The sequence below is a fragment of the Phasianus colchicus genome, chromosome 5 (genome assembly GCF_987193195.1).
Source record: "Phasianus colchicus chromosome 5, bPhaCol1.hap1.1, whole genome shotgun sequence".
NCBI classification, from domain to species: domain Eukaryota; kingdom Metazoa; phylum Chordata; class Aves; order Galliformes; family Phasianidae; genus Phasianus; species Phasianus colchicus.
In genome coordinates this window covers 20126559-20144346 of record NC_143440.1, presented here as the reverse complement: position 1 = coordinate 20144346, position 17788 = coordinate 20126559, and the positions used below count along the sequence as shown (strand labels likewise).

Sequence of the window (17788 nt, the reverse complement as noted above, 5' to 3'; positions counted from 1 at the left end):
CTACAGCTCCTTGCTCTTTTGGCTTCTCTCATTCTCACCCCTCTTGCTTTCCTCAACTGTGATATATCAGTCACTGAGGATTAACATCCTGCACAGAGCTGGGAATAGTTTGTGCAGCTTGGGCCAGAAAAAGCCCCACAAAGTGTCCTTGCCTGCAGGTGCCTGTGTAGGAAGGCTGCCACAATTCTCCTTAGTTCGCAAGTGCTGGATATTGCATTGCAAAGATTTGGCAGAACTTGAAGCTCAAAGGGCAAACCATACACTAAGTACTCCCAGAAAGTTATAAAATGTTCCTCAGATGTTATAGTAAGGTCTGCAATTTCTTTTAAAAGCTGTGTTTTAAAGGCAAACACTTTGTAATCTCTCCTCTGGAAGGGCTCCCTCATTCAACAGTAATAGTTTGAGGGAAGAAGTAAAACATCAGTGCTAATCTTTCATTAACTGCTGTTGCTGCTATTCTTAAAGCTCCAGGTCTGAGTTTCATTTGAGCTTTATTTCTCCTTTGAGATACAAGCCCTTTCCAGCCTTTCAATGGGTTCAATGTCTTTCAAATGGTTTCTTCAGAGTTTGCTCAAGCGTGGTGGGCATAACGATGCAGTCACTAGGGTTTGTTCAAGACATAACCATTGGAGCTTCCGTGATTCAAACTCTTTCGCAGAAGTCTCTGCTGGTTCCAGCAGTAATCCTGCCTGGGAGAAGTGAGAGAAATGGGCTCCAAATGTTCACGTAAGAAGGATGCACAGTGAAGGCATCCAATTGGTAACAGCATGCATGAATAACAGACTTCCTTCCAGAGATGACCTGAGCAGAAGCCAAAAAGAAGAACTTTCTGGTAATGTTCCAGGAACAGAAACAAGAGTTTCAGAAGTTTGTGAAAATGGAGAGTGTATAATCAATTAATATAAAGATGCTATAATTGTGAAATTAACAAAAGAAGTTGGCTAAGTAGGCTACAATAACAAAGAGAGAATAGATAGAATGCTTACCTGTGTCCTGGGCTCACTACAAAACTCCAAAGGAGGGATCTCCAGAAGGGATTCTTCCCACTGGTAGTCAGTTCTTAAATGGGTCTAGGAGAGGTGGATCCAGACTCCACCCCTTCTGGCAGCACAGGTGAATTGCCTTCACCTGTGCTCCTGTGGCTGACTCATTGCTTGCCTCAGGTGTTCAGGCTGTGATTCAGCAGTTCCCATACAGAGGGAAATAAAAACTTCTCCAAACTTTCAGACTGAAAAAAAAAAAGCCCTTCTGATAGAGTGATTTTATCACAGATCCAAGCTGATTTTATTCAGAATTGTATATTCATAACTAGTTACTCTTCATTGTGTCTTCTCAAATAGTACAACCCAAACCAGGCATGTCCGACATGTGGCCTGCTGTCTGCTCATCCTGTCCTGAGGCCATCTTCTGACCCACTCTCATCATCATGATGGCTTTGCCCCAGCAAGTGGCCTGGCCTAGCCCTGGGCGTGCACCCATCATTCACTGCCAATGGAACGTTGATGCAATACTGATCTACTCTAGGCTGAAATCAGGACATGGGGAGGGGACACTGCAGGGCTAACTCAAGTTATGGCAAATAAGTTTATGGATTCTGATACGCTGACCTCTGAGCAGCAAAAACTATGCAGCTGTGCTTTCTGTTTTGGCAAAGGAATTTGAGAACAGATTTCAAGACTGCCAAAATATCACCAATTTTTTGTTTCATTTGTGACTCCATTTTCAGTTGACATAAATAAATTACTTGTGAATTTTATTACTTACATACGCTATATATATAAAGTATTTTATAACTGCTGCTCTGAAATTAATGCCTCCTATTTTATGATGCTGTCCCATGATGTCAGCAGAAGATACTGTATGCATGGCAGTAGAGGTTGAATCTTCCCACCAATATTCCATTACATGTTGTTGCCGTGTGACAGATGGCAGCAGAAGGGCAGTCAGACAAATTGGTGTCTGACATGAAAGTTCATACGAAGCAAAGGTGTGGCACTGAATTTCTTCATGTGGAAAAAATTGCACTCAATGACATTCATCAATGTTTGCTGAGTGTGTTTTGGAGCTGAGAACTTGCTCTATCAAATAGAGTTACTGTGCTCTTTGTAACAGTTGTAGTTTCCATGGAAATAATTAGGAGGCATTACTTTCAGAGCAACCTTCATAAATGCAGCACAAAACAGTTCCTCTTCTCTCCATGTGGCCCAGGCAAACCAAAAGGTTGGACGCCCATGGTCTGTAGAGTCGGTGTCCAATTTTTGTTTTACTTTAGCCGCATGGAGTGAAGAGGAACTGTCTTAGGCCATACACAAAATATTTAGTATTATGTTAATGTATATGAGTAACAAAAAACTTCTTTTAAAAAACGTTTTTTATTAAAACATAAAAAAAAAAGGGCAGAGAACCATTAAACTAGTGGGTTGGATACGTATGTTTTAGAGCTTGAAGTCCTTAGAAGGGGTGAACTTGTTCTGCCACAGCTTCAGGATATGAACCTCAGCTCTTTTCTCTGCTTCTCAGTTTTTTCCCCATATAAAATGGTGGCATTCTTTCTCTTCTTGCAGACTCGGCCATGCAGTTTTTTCATGTCTCAGATTTCTGATGTTGGATTATTACAAGTTAATGGTATTAATTACACCATAACTGTTCATCCAGAGGGTAATAATTAATTATCAAAGGGCTTGTTTTGTGCTAGGTTGAAATAGATCGTTAGGTAATTTATTATGACTAGTAAAATATGTTAACTCAATCAATTTTTGCAGATCTGTTTTACAATTCAGTGTCAACGGAATGTAATTTTCAAACCTGTACTTAAGTACATTCAGCAATAGGGCAGATACAAACACTGCAGCCAAATGCTACAGTGAGATTCCTCAGCACAGACACATGGCTAAGAGCTTTTAGCTTTCCTTCATGGAGAATTACATACAGACTGAAATATTTGGCTGGTGTGATCTGCCTGGTTTGGTCTTTGCATCTTAATAGAAATACAAGAAGTGCATTCAGGAGCACTGTGAAAGCTGTCCACAGTCTCTCATGGGACTAAAGCTATGTCTCACCAAACAGTAAGCGTAAATAGGCCATGTGCTGGGCAGGAAAAATCTGTGGCATCATGTTTGAATTCACTTTTTTGGCTGCTTTGCCACCCTCGAAGGAGGCAGTGAGTCCACCAATGCAACTCAATTTTCAAAAGGGCTAAATGAAGCACATCAGGGTAACAGTGAGTGCAATTGTATTTCCTAATGAGCATAAAGGCTTCCCTTAGAGACAAGAAAAAGAAGCAATGTCAAAGATCAGTCAGGTTTTCCCCTCTTTGTCCCATTCCTCTATAAAACAGAAAGACCCGTTTTCCATCCTAAAACCAACGGTGCCCCTCAGAGCTGGTACTCAAGCAGGACAGAGGAAAAACTTCAGTGACTCTTCTTCTGCTATGCTGAATGACTTGACAGAGTAACTGGCTCAAATAAGAAAATACTTGTGGCCTTTGTGGCTATTTTTTCCCCAGTAGTTCTGGCCCTTATAAGCAACCTATATATTAGGTCCTCTATGCTCAGCCTTAACTCTCTGGTTCCCCATGTCCAGACTCCTTCAGTGCTGTGGGATTTCCCCCTCCTTCACACATTAAAGGCAGCTTTGGGCCTGGGTCCACACAAAATATCTAACTTCTAGACTTAGAAGGACTTACTACATTAATTAATTTCATTGTTTACTAGAAATACAGGCTATGAAATAAACTAATTATGATTCCATAGACATTAAAATTGCATTTCTTTATAAAGAGGTAAGAGGCCTCTGTTTTCATCTATTTTCTGAGACTTAGCTTTTTTCTTAACACAGAGGAGAGCAGCTAGTTGCAGTTGCCTGGATGGGAAGGAAAGGAGAGAAATTTCAGAGGAAAATATGGGGGAAAGCTTTAGTCAGCTTGTCAGGACACCACCTGCAGTTTCCTCTGGACTTAGAAAAGACAGGCAGAGAAGGAGCAAAAGAAATGTGATACAGAGCCCTGCGCACACCAAGGTCAGAGAAAGAGGAGCATGAGGAGGTGATCCATGGCAATGTGGAACAGATATCCACACTGCAGCCTGTGGATATGCTAGAGCAGGTGGGTATTCCCTGAAAGAAGGTTGTGTTTAGCATCAGTTCCACTGTTGGAGCCATGCAGAAAGTCAAACGGCAGCTAAGTGCAAAATACCTTTTAAATACCATGTTCTACGTGCCTTAATGGTCAAAATCTTGGTATCTGTCTCATGGTCTCTTACATCAGCAGCTTCCCTGGCTACTGTTTGCATCTTTGTTAAAAGATTTAGAAAAGGCACAAATACTTTGGCATTGTTTTATATGGAAGGTGTGCAAATACTACAAAGACTGTTCACAGTTAAAAATCAATAGGTTGCAAGGCAGACAAAGATAACCTGGAGAGATGTCTGGATAAAGGAATTCATCCCATGAAAGACCACCTGAAGGCATAATGGATTTTCCACTGCAGTAAACTACTCAAGGTTTCCATTGGCTACTGCTCACAAATTTTTGAGGTTGCTCAACATGCCCATGAGCTTTACAAACATCTGTAGGTATTTGTTAAAGCCACTGAGATACTTCAGTTTCTACTCCATAGAAAATGGCAATATTTTGTTTTTCACTCTTCACAATACATGTAAGTTTTGCAAATTTGCTACAGAAATGAAATTGAAAAAGTCTGTCTTAGAACCATGCAATGTTTCCTTTGGATAGTACTGAAAATACTGGAAGAAAAAATATAAGAAAAAAAAGTTAACTGCTAACAAATATGTGACCAGATAAAATCAGTAGCGTGTATTAATAGAAAAGGCAAAACGAAACATGACGCAAAGATAAAATCCAAATGCCATGGTCTCCTTTGTTTGGATTGAACGTTTCCTCAATATCAACATGTTCTGACAAAACAATTCAATTTTGCCAAAGTTGCATTTTCGCACAGAAACGGACTTTGTAAAAAGCTGCTGACTAGCTCAAGCATCTGTATTCCAAGTGATTCCTTTTGTGTTCTGCGGTTTTCATCCACTGTGGAGCGAACACTCAGCAAACCTCATTCATTCATCTGGCCCACCATAAGGAAGCAGAGCTATTTTAGGCTTGTTGTAATGGCACATGTGTCACTTTAGGGCTGTCCAGTCACGGGAGTGTGGGCCAGGAATCCCTTTGGGCACCCACCCATGTGATGGAAGCACCCTGGGGATACACCAGCCCTGCCTGTCCAGAGGGAGCTTGCACCAAGCTTGCCTCCTTCTGGAGACATCTGTAACTTCAGCTTATCCACAGCAATGGGGATGATTCACAAATAGAAATTCATATTTCTGTTTCTTCCCTCATAACATCTTTCTTTCTACGATGAAAATTGCTGTCTTACAGCTAAACACTAAAAGCCAATAAACACATCACAAAGGCAATCGGCTGCCAGAGTTCAGAAAGGGTTAAGGCAGCAGTTGGAGAGGTTTGGGGTGACGTCGTGCTTCTGGACGCCTGAGAAGTCTCTTGAAGGTAGTTCCCCTCTGGTGAGGATGGGAGCCAGCCGAGGTCTGAAATCCGAGATCCCTTGCAGCCTGGAGCTGGTGAGGTCCCAGTAAAAGCTGTTTGCCTGCTCTCCCTTCCTGAGCAGTCACACCGCTGCACCGGCTTGAGCAGTATGGAGCGAGCCCCGTGGACACACATAGGACTTACCCTCCTCCAGCTCCTGCTCATCTCCTGCTTGCCGAGAGGTACCGTAAGTGAGCGTCTGCATTCCCGGCATGGCCGAATCAGTGCCTTTCCTTCAGTGTGGTCAGAGCGGTTTGAGCTCACGCGCTGTCATGGGAAGTGGAGAGATCTGCAGGGGTGGTAAGAATAGCAGGAAGGGGCTCTGCTTTATTGATTCATTTCTTGCTGGTATGGAGAGCGTGTGGGGGGAGGTCTGCCCAGGGATGGTTTCCAGGCAAACTTAATAGCCTTAAAGAGAAACAACTGGCTGGATTTGTTTGCCAGTGGCCATCAAGAAAAGGGTATGCAAACACTTCACCTACTACTGCTTTATTTTCTCAACACTCAAAGCTGAGGAAATGATGATAAAAAAAAGGCATTTAAGTCTCCGAATTGTAAAGCGTAATTTGTTTAGTTTGGCAAGACAGAGACTTTCCTCTCCAGCCCCAACACCAAAAATGAAGGCAAAGGAGGAAAAAAGTGTAGGAAAAAAAGAAAACAAAAGCCACACATTGTTTCCGATCTGGGCTTTAGTGCTGCCAATATTATTCTTTCGAAGGGGAAGCCTTGTTAAAGCAAAATAATCTTTTTTGTAGTCAAGCCTTGCTCCAGTTTCTGCTGAGCCAGCATGTTCAGTTTCTTCTTGATAAGACTAAGCGAAAGGCATTTACTGGTGAGTGCAGATTTGCTGTCATGTGGCCACGAACGCGGGCTGTTTACACCTGGAAGCGGCTGGAGCCACTGGCACAGATGGCTGTCAGCATCTCGCAGGCTGCTGACTGGGAGCTCAGGTGCCCCCACACTGCCCGCAGGTCGCAGTGCTGCTGGCAAGGTAAGCACATTGGGGGGAGCAGCTGACCAGGGGACATGTCAGGCATGCAGGCAGCATGTGACGGCTATAAATTGTAAGTGACAACAATGGGGCTTCAGAGCCCACTTCACTGGGGGCTGAACAGAGGGTCTGCTCTGCAGTGCCCTGTCTCGCCAGTTCTTAGGGCCCGTGTGACACAGAGACTGACTGTTGCCAAAGCTTCCCCCAGAGGCACTAGCACAAAACACTGTCCCACTGTCCCACCTGCACTACTTGTCCCGGCGGTGGCCTGTCACTCTGTCAGATGCCCCAGCACTCCTAAGCACAGGCGGTGCCAGGCCAGCAGCTGCAGAGAGATTTGTTGCCCACCTGGCAGCAGCTCCTCATGCACCAGGGTGAGTGACTGCAGGGCAGGGGATCCCACATCGACAGCCACCCCCTGGCGGCTGTGTGCCTCTCACCCCTCATACAGCAGCAGGAATGGATCTCCAAGCCAGGGCAAGGAGTCAACAGTGCAGTGGCCTTAGCATGTCACGGCAGGTTGGAAAATAGCACTTTGCCTCCTCCCCACAGATGTATCCAATTTTTATCCCTATTTATCACACCCAGTTGCACAGGGCCTGCCTCAAGAGTTGGGGGCAGGAGTTGGGGGAGGCCTGGGAGTTGATTTTTGGAATAACCTTGAAGTGCAAGTGACTCATATTTCCTTAAAAATACATGTGTGTTTGTATGTGCTCTTGCCTATCTTAACCCTCCCCAGTCTCTCTTCCCCTCCCCCTCCATCCTCTGTCTGGAGAAGTGGAGCCCAGATGCACTCAGAGACATCCAGATGCATTCAATCTTAGCAAATGGGTTACTTCAGTTCACATGTTTAGCTTCCTAGCATGGACAAAGGCTGAGAGCCTCGCTTTTTGTTTTAGAGGAAAGCTGGGGTTACACATGCTCAACCCCAAGGTTACCTCCCAGGAGTCCCCATGAGCCCTTCAGTACCCCAAGGTTGGGCTTTGTGTAGCCTAGACGGAGCGTGTTCTCTTGGGGATGCAGGCATCCCTCTCCTGGCCATGAAATCAGAGTTGTGGTAGGGAGGGAGCTGTGGGGCGGGGAGGCAAGCCATCAGCAAGGGCACCGGGCCAGCAGCCAGGGGGACACCCTGCAGCCCATGGCCAGGGCCGTACACAGCTCCCCTGGGGCTGCAGTTACGTAAAACTTGGGGTGAGAGCTCAGAGATCTGGCTGCTGTCCGTGTGGGCTATTTCTGTGCAAGCAATGTTAGCTGCAAGTGTTCTGCCAAGCTGGTCCAGGTCTGACACAGATACAGCAAGGAAGCGCTTGAAGGTCTAGCACCACTTCTTCACATTTAGCACAAGCACGATCCTGTGTTGTGTGGTCATGGATTTAAATATTGCAGCTGTTTCTTTTCCACAGGTTTCCAGATATTCCCTCTACCATGGAACTCTCTTCCCCAGGCCTGTTAACCTCTCTAACTTTAAAAACACTGCATTCATACCTGTTCCTTGTTCTGCAGCAGAAGAAAAACAAAATCTCTTCCCAGTCACATTAGTGTCATTTCCCTGGCCAGAATAAGCTTCTCTATCCCCAGAAGAAATCGAGGCCTGATGAGTAATGTAGCAACCTCTGTGTTTCATCTGTGTCCTGGCTGTTTGACCATGTCACAGCCCTACTCAGACAAACACACAATGCCACAGAGCCAAAAATGAGATCAAAATACTATCTCATAATTACAGAGGAGAGAATGAAGGAGGAGGAGGTTTAGAGCAATTTTCATCAGGTTGCTTTCGATGCTAAAACGCTCTGAATACTGATAGACAATGGCCTCTAATTTAAATCTGAATATGGCAAAAGGATACAGAAGGAGCAAGCTGTGGTATTTTGAGGGCAAGGAAAGATGTGTGCTGAGGGGAACAAGGTTTAAACTGGAGCACATTCTGAAACATGGAGGCTTATGTACTTGAAGCATCTTTCTGGTCCTATGGACTAGCCAGTCTGTCCTAGGGAGAGTGGAAGGCATATAAGGGCTTTGTACAAGAAAGTGTGGAAGGGAACAGATTTCTACTTGGAGCGTATAGCATATGACTCTATTTTTCATGGTACAGCTTACTGCCAAAAAAAAGAGCTGCCGAAACGTGAGAAGAAAAGAACTAGGCCTGACATAGCCAGTGGGCATCACTGCTGGGAGATGCTGGCTGAGTGGCAGTAGGATCCAAAGGTTTTATGGTATAGACTGACTGAATGGACACTCCTGTTTTCTGTTAAGACTGGAAATGTTCTATATGCATTAAGCCACTGTTATAGCTCTTAGATGAGCAACATCTACAGGCCACAAATAGGAAGCATAATTTTTACTTGGCTTTCCTTTTGGTTGCACTGAGGCACTTGATTTATATTATTGACTGAACAAAAGCAGGCAGCGCAGATTGAGATAGATATGGGAAATCCAAGGACCAGATGGAGACCTCAAAATTACTTTTTACTGAAGTAAGAATTCTTTTCTCCTCTTCTGCCAAAGCAGAAGTGCTGAGAGTTTATGATTTGTTTACCGTAGCCCAATTAAGAGGGGAAGCTTACAAGTGTAAAAAGGCACTACTGTAGGAGCATGCTGAAGCAAACCTAAGGCCTGTCAGGAGCAACAGGACTATTTATTTCTGAATGTTATAGCTACGATACACTGCATGACAACAGGAAGCCTAGAATAGAAAGCCTCATTTTTTCAAAGATTAGGCAGACCTCAGTTCCTGAGCCAAAGAAGAATGTGCATTAGCCTTTTATCTATATGAGCCATTATCTGTATTGTTAACAAGATGGAGTTTAGGCCAACCATGGCCTCATCCAGCTGAACACAGTTGTACAGACACTAGACTGTTTTTTCAGTGCACTTCTTAAAGAGAATATACTTTCTGTAGTTAGTCTGCTTTCAACATAACCTCACATTTGGAACTTAAAAAAAATGGTGGAATGAATGCACATTTATTAAGTGGACAGTCATCTTAGTATAGTAGACTTCCCTCTGTGTTCACCCACTGGCTTTGGCTGGTTTGTTTTGTTTTGCTTTGTAGAAATCCTTTCATTTTTTCACCTCCCTCTCACTGCTGTGTGAAAGCACACTAATAGCCAGGAAAGGATGGGAACTGGCTCATTGGGAGAAACAGTCCAATTATTCAACAATGGCCTGTAATCCTTAAATGAAGCACACTGAGCATAGCTAAAACAAGGATGCATTTTAGCTCCTCGTTTAATTAGCTCAGCTGCTAAAAAGAATAGTAGGTATATAATTTTAAGGAGAACCAAGTATTTTTAGAGACAACATAGTCTCTTTCATCTTCTTAAGCCACCTATTAGGAAAAGAGCAGAACTGCACACAATATGTCTTCTTAGGCATAAAGAGGTTAGGCCTAAAGATCTGCACTTTCCATCATTCTTAATGGTTTGGGGTACACTGTTCTCCATGTGCCCCAATTAAAGCTGCTTAAAGTAACCTCTCTTCCCTTCTGAGATGTGTTTCTCTTGGCCTTACTGAATTCAAAAGGAGATTTTTGCCATTATCACAGCAGAGCCAGTTTCACCCAATGTTTCTCATCACCAGTTGAAAAATTCTAGTTCTTCTGTGCACTTCTTGTTCTTCATTTGCTGATGTCCACATGCATGACGCTTATGGGATGAAGACCAGGTTGCACATTGGTGCAATGATAGTAGAATTGGATAAGAAACAGACTGAAGCAGTCATAAAAATGAGACAGACCTGAATAGAAAGAAAATACATTCACTCTTACTGGATTTCACCTTTGTTAGAGTTATTTTTTCTTTAAATAAGAATCTTTCCCTTCAGAAATATTACACAGCTGAACATTCCCTAATAAGAGCCTTAAAAAAAAAAATCATTCCTTCAAACTCAAGCACTCACTTTTTCTGCAGAAGCCAATAATTGTTACTGAACATCATGCTTAAAAAATAAATGGCAATCAAATAAGAAGGGGTATATTCTTATCTGTGGAACATGAGCTGGTTGAATAAACACATTGAAACAGGCATACGTTATGGACTCTAAAATTAGAGATGTATCTGTATCTGCTCTTACTTACAATACACTTTTAATAATAAATAATAATAATAGATGCACCACTTTTTAAAGCAGTTTGAAATTATATGTCTTCAAGCTGACATAGTGTTATATCCATGTGCTGATAGATACATGGCAGCACAAGAGGAAAACTCATCTTTACAGGGTAACAGAACAGATGGGAAGTTCTATCTGTTCAGATCAAGGTACAGATGTTCCTACAAAACAGTTTCTTCTATGATAAAGACATACGTCCAATAAGGTCCTAAAGTGCTCTCTCTTTTGGACTGTAGAGCACTTTTTTTTGCAAGGAGGGATGGAAATGCAAATTTGTTTTCTGCCAGATCAGTCCTCTGATCCCTTCATGTACCAGCTAACGCCAGCACAAAGTGAGAATGTTCATCAGCAGCATGAACATGCATCACCTTAAAATGAGTCCAACTTAAAAAAAGCCATTCTTCCAAAGAAGTGGAAGATGAGTTAACAGGTGTGACTAGGCTTGCTTCGATTCACCTTAGTTCTGAATTATATAATTTTCTTAGCTCCAAGCCTTTTGATCAGAAATCTCCTATCTAGTAAGGTGTCTGACAAATTTACCATGACAAGAGACAAGTGGGCTGAAATGAAGTCTCACAGCAAAGAGCTGTCTGATCCACCCTTCAGGCAGCAACATTCTTGTGAATCACCAGATGTTTAGGTCTGATGCCATAGCATAAATTAAAACTGAAGCTGATTTATTTGGAATGTCCCAGCCTGTAAACTGCAGTTGATTAGGAATTTGCTAATAAGTGGAACACACCTGATTTGTTTCCGTGCCCTCACACCCATTAATGTGTCTGTCTTGCTCACAGATTCTCCATAAGAGGATTCCCTGAAGATGAAAGCTAATAACTCACTGCACTGTCCAACACCATCTTACATTTCATCTGCACCTTGATACCCTAAGAGTCACTTTTCTTCTTCCTTCTTTTTTTTTTTTTTTTTTTTTTTTTTTTTTTTTTTATGGCCGGAGAACCTTTTACTATTATTCTAATTTCCTTTGCAAGGTCAAGATCAGTTTGGCTTTTGGCAGTCCTCCCTTCTTCCTGAAGCTCTAAGACACTGCTTTCTATGATGATCAGACTTCCTCCATCCCTTGTAGGTCACTGCTTTTCCTTCAAACAAGAGATTTGATTGGGCTCATTGCATATCCCATAGGACTCATCACTATCCTTTCCGGCAGTCCTTGGACTGAAGAGGACTAGTGCTTTAAGATGGTCTTATCCTTGCAGCTATTTTTTTTATTACTTGGGCATCCTCTTAGAACTCACTGTCATAAGAATAAGAAACATATCTCCACTCTTCAGGGTGAGTGCTAATGGAGCCTTCACTAATCTTCCAAGGAAACATCTAGCTTTTCAGAATGGCACAGTAAAAAATACCCTTTTGGAAGGCTACATTTCTATTCAAACAGTATTTCTGTCAAAATTCCATTGCTGTCCTTCCCAAATACTAATAAAGAATTTCTTGTGGGCTTTTTATCAGCTCACTTTCCAAGGTCCTGCAGTTTGGAAAAGGATGTTATTTGAGGTTTGGCCTGGACAGAGATGGCTGACTCATGTGTGTGCTTTGAGGGAGATAGAAAAAACAGAAATGGTTGCAGAAGGGAGATGACAACTGCATCACCCACTGTTTAGGGTCCTCTGCTGCACACCTGGCTGCTGAGCACAGGCACATTTTAAGCAAGGAAGTCAACACCTTTTGAAAAAGTGAAGCAGAAATAAAAAGCAAATAAGGGAGCTGGAAGGTAGAGCAAGAAAGGAATAGGGGTAAGCCAGACAAGTCAAATCAAAACTGGATTTGCTGCAACTTCATAAATTGAGCGAATGACAGCAGGAGCTTGATAGTCCAGCTGATTGAAGTTGTATTTCCCCTTAAAGCTGTGACAGCAGCAGGAGTAACCTGCTTTTAGACCTTCACTGGTTCCTGCAGGTATATGGTATAGAGGCAGGCAGACAAGCACTGCTTTTACAAAGACAAACACAGAGCTGAATCAAAATCAAGAGCAAAAGCTGAACATTTTGTCTTTGCAATCTTGAGGATCTGGAGAGAAGCTGAGGCCTCGCCTGCACAGGGAAGTCAGGAAGCATTACACTATTCAGCAGATCAGCCGTGCACTTATTCTGTACGGATTCCTCTGTGCGTGCTCCTCACCTGCATTCAGCAGGTTTCTCGTGTGGGCTCAGCTGAGATAAACAGAGCCAGCCTCTCCAGGCACTCCTGCATCACCTCTCCTCACTGCAGCTCATCACGCACATTCAGGCTTTGACAGAGAAAGCTCAGGGCCTGCCTGCTAGCAGGGAGGGCTTCCCAAAGCGTCAGGTAAATACGGGAGAGCAGGGGAGGTGGCAGCACGTCTGATGAACTGCCTTTGCTATAACAGCCCTTGGGCTGATGTTGCCAACAGAAAGGCCACTTAGAGCTCATGGAAACATGGGATCTGCCTGGGAACATCTCCTCCAATCACTGGAAGCCTGTAGGATCTGAAATATGCCCCTGTGCTGCAGGGACCAGGTGGTCCCCCTGGGTTCTGATGTCAGTGAAAAGCATGACTGTCCATACAAACCTGGAAGTGTATGAGAAGTACCAGCTAGTTGCACGCTGCCTCTATTTCTCCATTGCACACTTCCCTCAGGCTGAACTTGGAGCAAGAGTCAAAACACAGCATCAAGCACTGCCAGGCTACTGAGCACAGCAGGCATTCCCATAGCACCCTCTCCAGCTGTTCATGTGCCTTCCCTACACAGCTATTTCTTGCTTGGTTTCCACAGTCTTGAGCTGCTTCCCTATGTGCTATTTCCTGGATTTAATGGGCTTTTCTTCCATCATTAAAATCCCATAAATTAATTCACTGTTTGTTTGCCTGTCCTCAATCTTGTTTGTTGCGTTCAGCTAAATATTTTGTAGAGGTTGTCAAGCAGCTTCTTCCTGCTTCTTCCAGAATCAGGTCAAACCACTTTCTGGACTCCATGTGACACTGGGAGGCACAGCTGCTCCTACATGCCAGCCTGCCTTCTCTGTAGGTCAGGCCCACAAAGTGCACCACGATTACCCCATCCTCCACTGGCATTTTGCTCACTCATCAAATCTCCTACTGCACCTTTCTGTCTAGATTTTCTCTTTTGGGGTGCTAATGGCCAACTGTGTCTGCTGGGAGCCCCCAGGCATGCACTGGGGAACAGGATTGTGCCTGTTTCTCACTAGAGCCCAGACTGGGCTCAGCAACACAACCTCATGTGTTGCTCTGTGCAACTCTCTTCTGCATTCCTCTTTCTGAAGTAGAGTTATTTTACCTTTTGTTCAGCAGCCACGAGATATACGCACAACACAAAAGGGATCCTAAAATTATTAAAGGGATACATCAAGACTCTGCACAAGTTTCCTTGTAAAATAGTTTATACAAAACTTCAGAATAAATAGATTTAAAGCTGTCCGTAAATAGAATCCTAGAGAGGATCACTTAAAAAAAAAACCAAAAACCAACAACCTCAGACTCACAAATTTCCCTGTCAAAGTTATATATATTACCCAAACCGCACTACCTGAGAGCCTGGGAGGGAATTCAATTGACAGTAAATCAAAAGATGGTCTGCTTTCATTGTCTCCATTGAGACAAAGGCAAGAAGTGAACAAACTGCATTTCTAGGTGACAGCAAATTTATTTTTACAATTCCTTAAGGGCCAAATACTGCTGCTCCTTTTTTAACACCACCCGTTATCTTAAGCTCAACTTATGCTACCAGTAGATCCATTCAATTCAAGAAGTGTTAAGCCTGACACCTGCCTTTTGGCTTTGGTGTACACAAGATCTGAACATAAAAATAAATGCACGCATTCTATGCATAGAAATACATGTCATAGAATAATTTATGTTGGAATGGAGCTCTTGAGGTGATCTGGTCCAGCCTCTTTCTCAGAGAAATGCTAACCTGGAAGTTATGTTGCGTTGGTCATTGTCTTAACAGTTTTTGAACTCTGCAAGGATGGAGATGTGCCTTAGTCAGCCCAGTGCAATTCTGCCTGTAAACATTTGAATCATTTTACAGATAGCAGTTTCTCTTGGGAAACTTGCAGCTACAGTCCAAATGGATATAGCCATTTTATTAATAAGCCTTAGCAATCTTGAGGGAAATTGAACATCCAGGCTCAGTTGGGTGACTCAAAGAATTTGAAAAAGATTTGAAGTAAGCTTTGCAAAAGCTCCTGAGTGTTGGGTAGTTATTTATTGCTCAGACATTGGAAAATCCTCCTTCAACAAGGAGTGAGATACCCACCCCCATACACCACAGAAACAGCTATTTCCAGTCATGTTTGATGAGATGGATCAAGTTGAATGTCAGTTCTAATAAGTTAATTAGGCACGTATAATCAATTTGCTAGGGAATCTGATTCAGATACAGTTCCTAGATAAATTGCTTCATTAGAAGAGAATAATAGCCATAGATGAAGAAGTCCCAACTTGACCAAGTTGATTGACTGCTGTTCCGGGAATTAGAAGACACGAGTTTTTTTCCTGGCTCTGCTATTGTTTTTCTCTGGGACCTTGAGCAAAGTCACTTCATCTCTCTTGTGTTTCACTTTCCTATCTGAATAAACAGCTATGTGAAGCACCTTGACATCTATAGACATCTATAGACAAAAGGCTATATAACTGCTAAACACTATGGTTATTTTGATGTAAGAAATAACAACTGGAATAAAAAATTAGAGAATTTTGTTGAATGACAGATTAATTTTTTTTTTCTTGGATTGGCTGTGGGGTCAGGAGGGAATATAAAGGTTTCTGCACAAACAGCAGCCTAGTTTCCAAATTCAGAACTGCAATGGGCTGGGAAAGGCTCAGTCCTAAGAAGTGCAAAGGGCGTAATCTCATTTCCCAGCCAAAGGGAAAGAAATGAAGGAACAGTTGGTGGTCACTTTTTGATAAGCTAATGTCGCCAGTGAAAAGATAAGATCCCAGGAACCAGGTTTTGGGAGACTGAAGAATCAAGAAAGACAGAGCAGCAAAGTCTATTGTCAGGGAGCTGTGATAATTAGGGTATGGGGCCCAGCGAAAGATAGGAGAGTGCTGTGAAGTATGGTTTGCTGCAATGACAACGCAGATCTGTCACTCAGAGTGGAAAACAAAAGAAAAAAGGATGTTACCAAAACACAATAGAAAAAGAAGGTGAGGGAAAGGAGTGAGAAGAAGAAAGTGTCTCATCAGGTTTCCTTCATGTCTCATCTTTCTAGTCTGCTCACACACTTCTTACCATGGCACTCCATGAAAGCCGCCGTCAGGCCTGTCAGCTGGGTAAGAGACATGCTGACAGCCCCACGCTCTCATTAGATTTCCATTTGTAGAACTCAGACAACATGCTGACAGTGAAGGTGAGAGCTGCACTTACTGTCCAGAGTTGCACTGGAGGTATCACAGTGCCCTTTCCTAAAAGGATATGTCTAGGATAGCTTAAATACCAGCGAATAAGGTTATGCTAGCTTAAAAAAAAAAAAAAAAAAAAAAACAACCAAAAAAACCCACAACATTTATAATGTTACAATATCAGAAGTGCCTGACAGAATTAACCTTTAAAATAATGAGAAGCCTAGTTTTCTTTGACAATGAAACTGCGTATAACACTGTACTTCTGAGTGAAAATAGGGAGTGAAACTGGCTACAGTCCAACTGTGGAGCTGCCCCTTCCTGTTGGGCATTCCTTCCTGTTTGAGAGCAGCAAACTCACAAACTAAACAGAACATGGCATTGTAGTTTAAATAATCCACATGTATACAAAGCTGTAAATCAGACCTTAGATTTGAAGAGTTTCTCGTGTGATCTAATCTCTATTTTTTAATGATTATTTTTCCTCAATGCTGATATGAAGGGAAGGCCTTAAGGAGAACAGAATGAAGCAAATGTATTCCTCAACTTTCTGTATATGCCTCCTCTGTCTGACCCTGCAAAAATGCCTGTGGGTCCTGTAGATACCCAAACCAAGCTGATATTCCAGCCACATGTTACCATGTAGTTTCCTGTGCAGGGAAAGTTGTCCAGGGAAAACATCTTGCCATGCACGATCTGACAAACTGCTGAGTAACAGATTCTGTCAGTCCTTGCCAAATAATGGATTTTTTTTTCTGCACCCTCTATCCTTCCTCTCTTTCCCTACTTGTAGAGTACACAGTGATCAATGAGAACTGCCCTGGGGCAGAGTGGAACATCATGTGCCGGGAATGCTGCGAGTACGACCAAATCGAGTGCGTCTGTCCAGGACGGAAAGAAAAAGTGGGCTACACCATTCCCTGCTGCAGGAATGAGGAGAACGAATGCGATTCCTGCTTAATACACCCAGGTATGCTTACAGTCACACCGTGGTCAACTGCTGAGCAGTGAGGGTAATGGGCACTTGGCAAGGCACTCTAGCAGCAGGTAGTATCTCCTACCAGGAACTCTACCAGAAGCACCGTCCTTGCTTAGAACTTCTCAAGCAGGCTTGGCAGCTGCCAAAGAGCGATGTCATAGCTGGCTCCTCACCAGGAATGTCTCATAGGTGCTGAAGTGCTGAAGTGCATCCCCAAGGTGAGAAGGGAGGGATGATCAGAAGTCTGATTAGTGAGGAGAGGGCAGAGCAAAAGAGGAAAGCAGAAAACAGGACCATATCAGAAGACATTGGAACCACTGGGGCTGAGCCCAACGTGCACCAGCATGCACACTTAGTCTCCTGAGAGGCATTTACAGCTAAAGAATGAGATTTAGAGGCTCAGGCCAGTCAAAGAGCTTGGCACCAGATCTTGAAGTCTAAGCTGCCTAGGGTTTGGGGATGGAGGTTGGTTATGGTTCACAGCTGGGAAGCTGTCAGCACCACAGCAGTCACTAATGTTGTCGGCATTTATTGTGCAGAACAGAGTGCAGCTGCTCCTCTTGTCTTAGGGCAATTCACCTGGGCTTTCCTCTGACACAGTGGCTCTCTTTTCAGGCTGCACCATTTTTGAGAACTGCAAGTCATGCCGTAATGGCTCCTGGGGAGGAACACTTGATGACTTCTACATCAAAGGGATCTACTGTGCAGAGTGCAGAGCTGGCTGGTATGGAGGGGACTGCATGAGTAAGTGTCCTATGTGGGCAGAGGCAAGCCAGGGATAGGGCATAGTGGGACAGAGCCAGAGCCATGC

At 43.3% G+C, this 17788-nt stretch overlaps 1 protein-coding gene and 1 long non-coding RNA gene across 7 annotated transcripts in view; one reads left to right on the top strand and one right to left on the bottom strand.

Moving 5' to 3' along the window:
• Positions 1–5154: 5154 nt before the first annotated feature.
• PAMR1 (peptidase domain containing associated with muscle regeneration 1) overlaps positions 5155–17788 on the top strand; it is a 53900-nt gene continuing 41266 nt past the window's right edge. Inside the window, exons 1-3 of one of the 5 annotated variants that reach the window (XM_090140789.1) lie at positions 5155–5740; positions 16792–16968; positions 17593–17721. In XM_090140789.1, coding sequence (XP_089996915.1) covers positions 16839–16968; positions 17593–17721 — 259 coding nt within the window. In that variant the 5' untranslated portion in view covers positions 5155–5740; positions 16792–16838. Of the gene's footprint in view, positions 5741–5940; positions 6545–16791; positions 16969–17592; positions 17722–17788 lie in introns of those variants that run through there. The other 4 variants (XM_031593341.2, XM_090140786.1, XM_090140787.1 and 1 more) reach the window with 4 other exon arrangements.
• Positions 8480–17788, bottom strand: part of LOC149917793 (uncharacterized) — a 53511-nt gene continuing 44202 nt past the window's right edge. For both annotated transcript variants that reach the window (XR_016466818.1, XR_016466817.1), the window contains one exon: positions 8480–10279. This is a non-coding gene — a long non-coding RNA (uncharacterized LOC149917793). The remainder of the gene's footprint in view (positions 10280–17788) is intronic.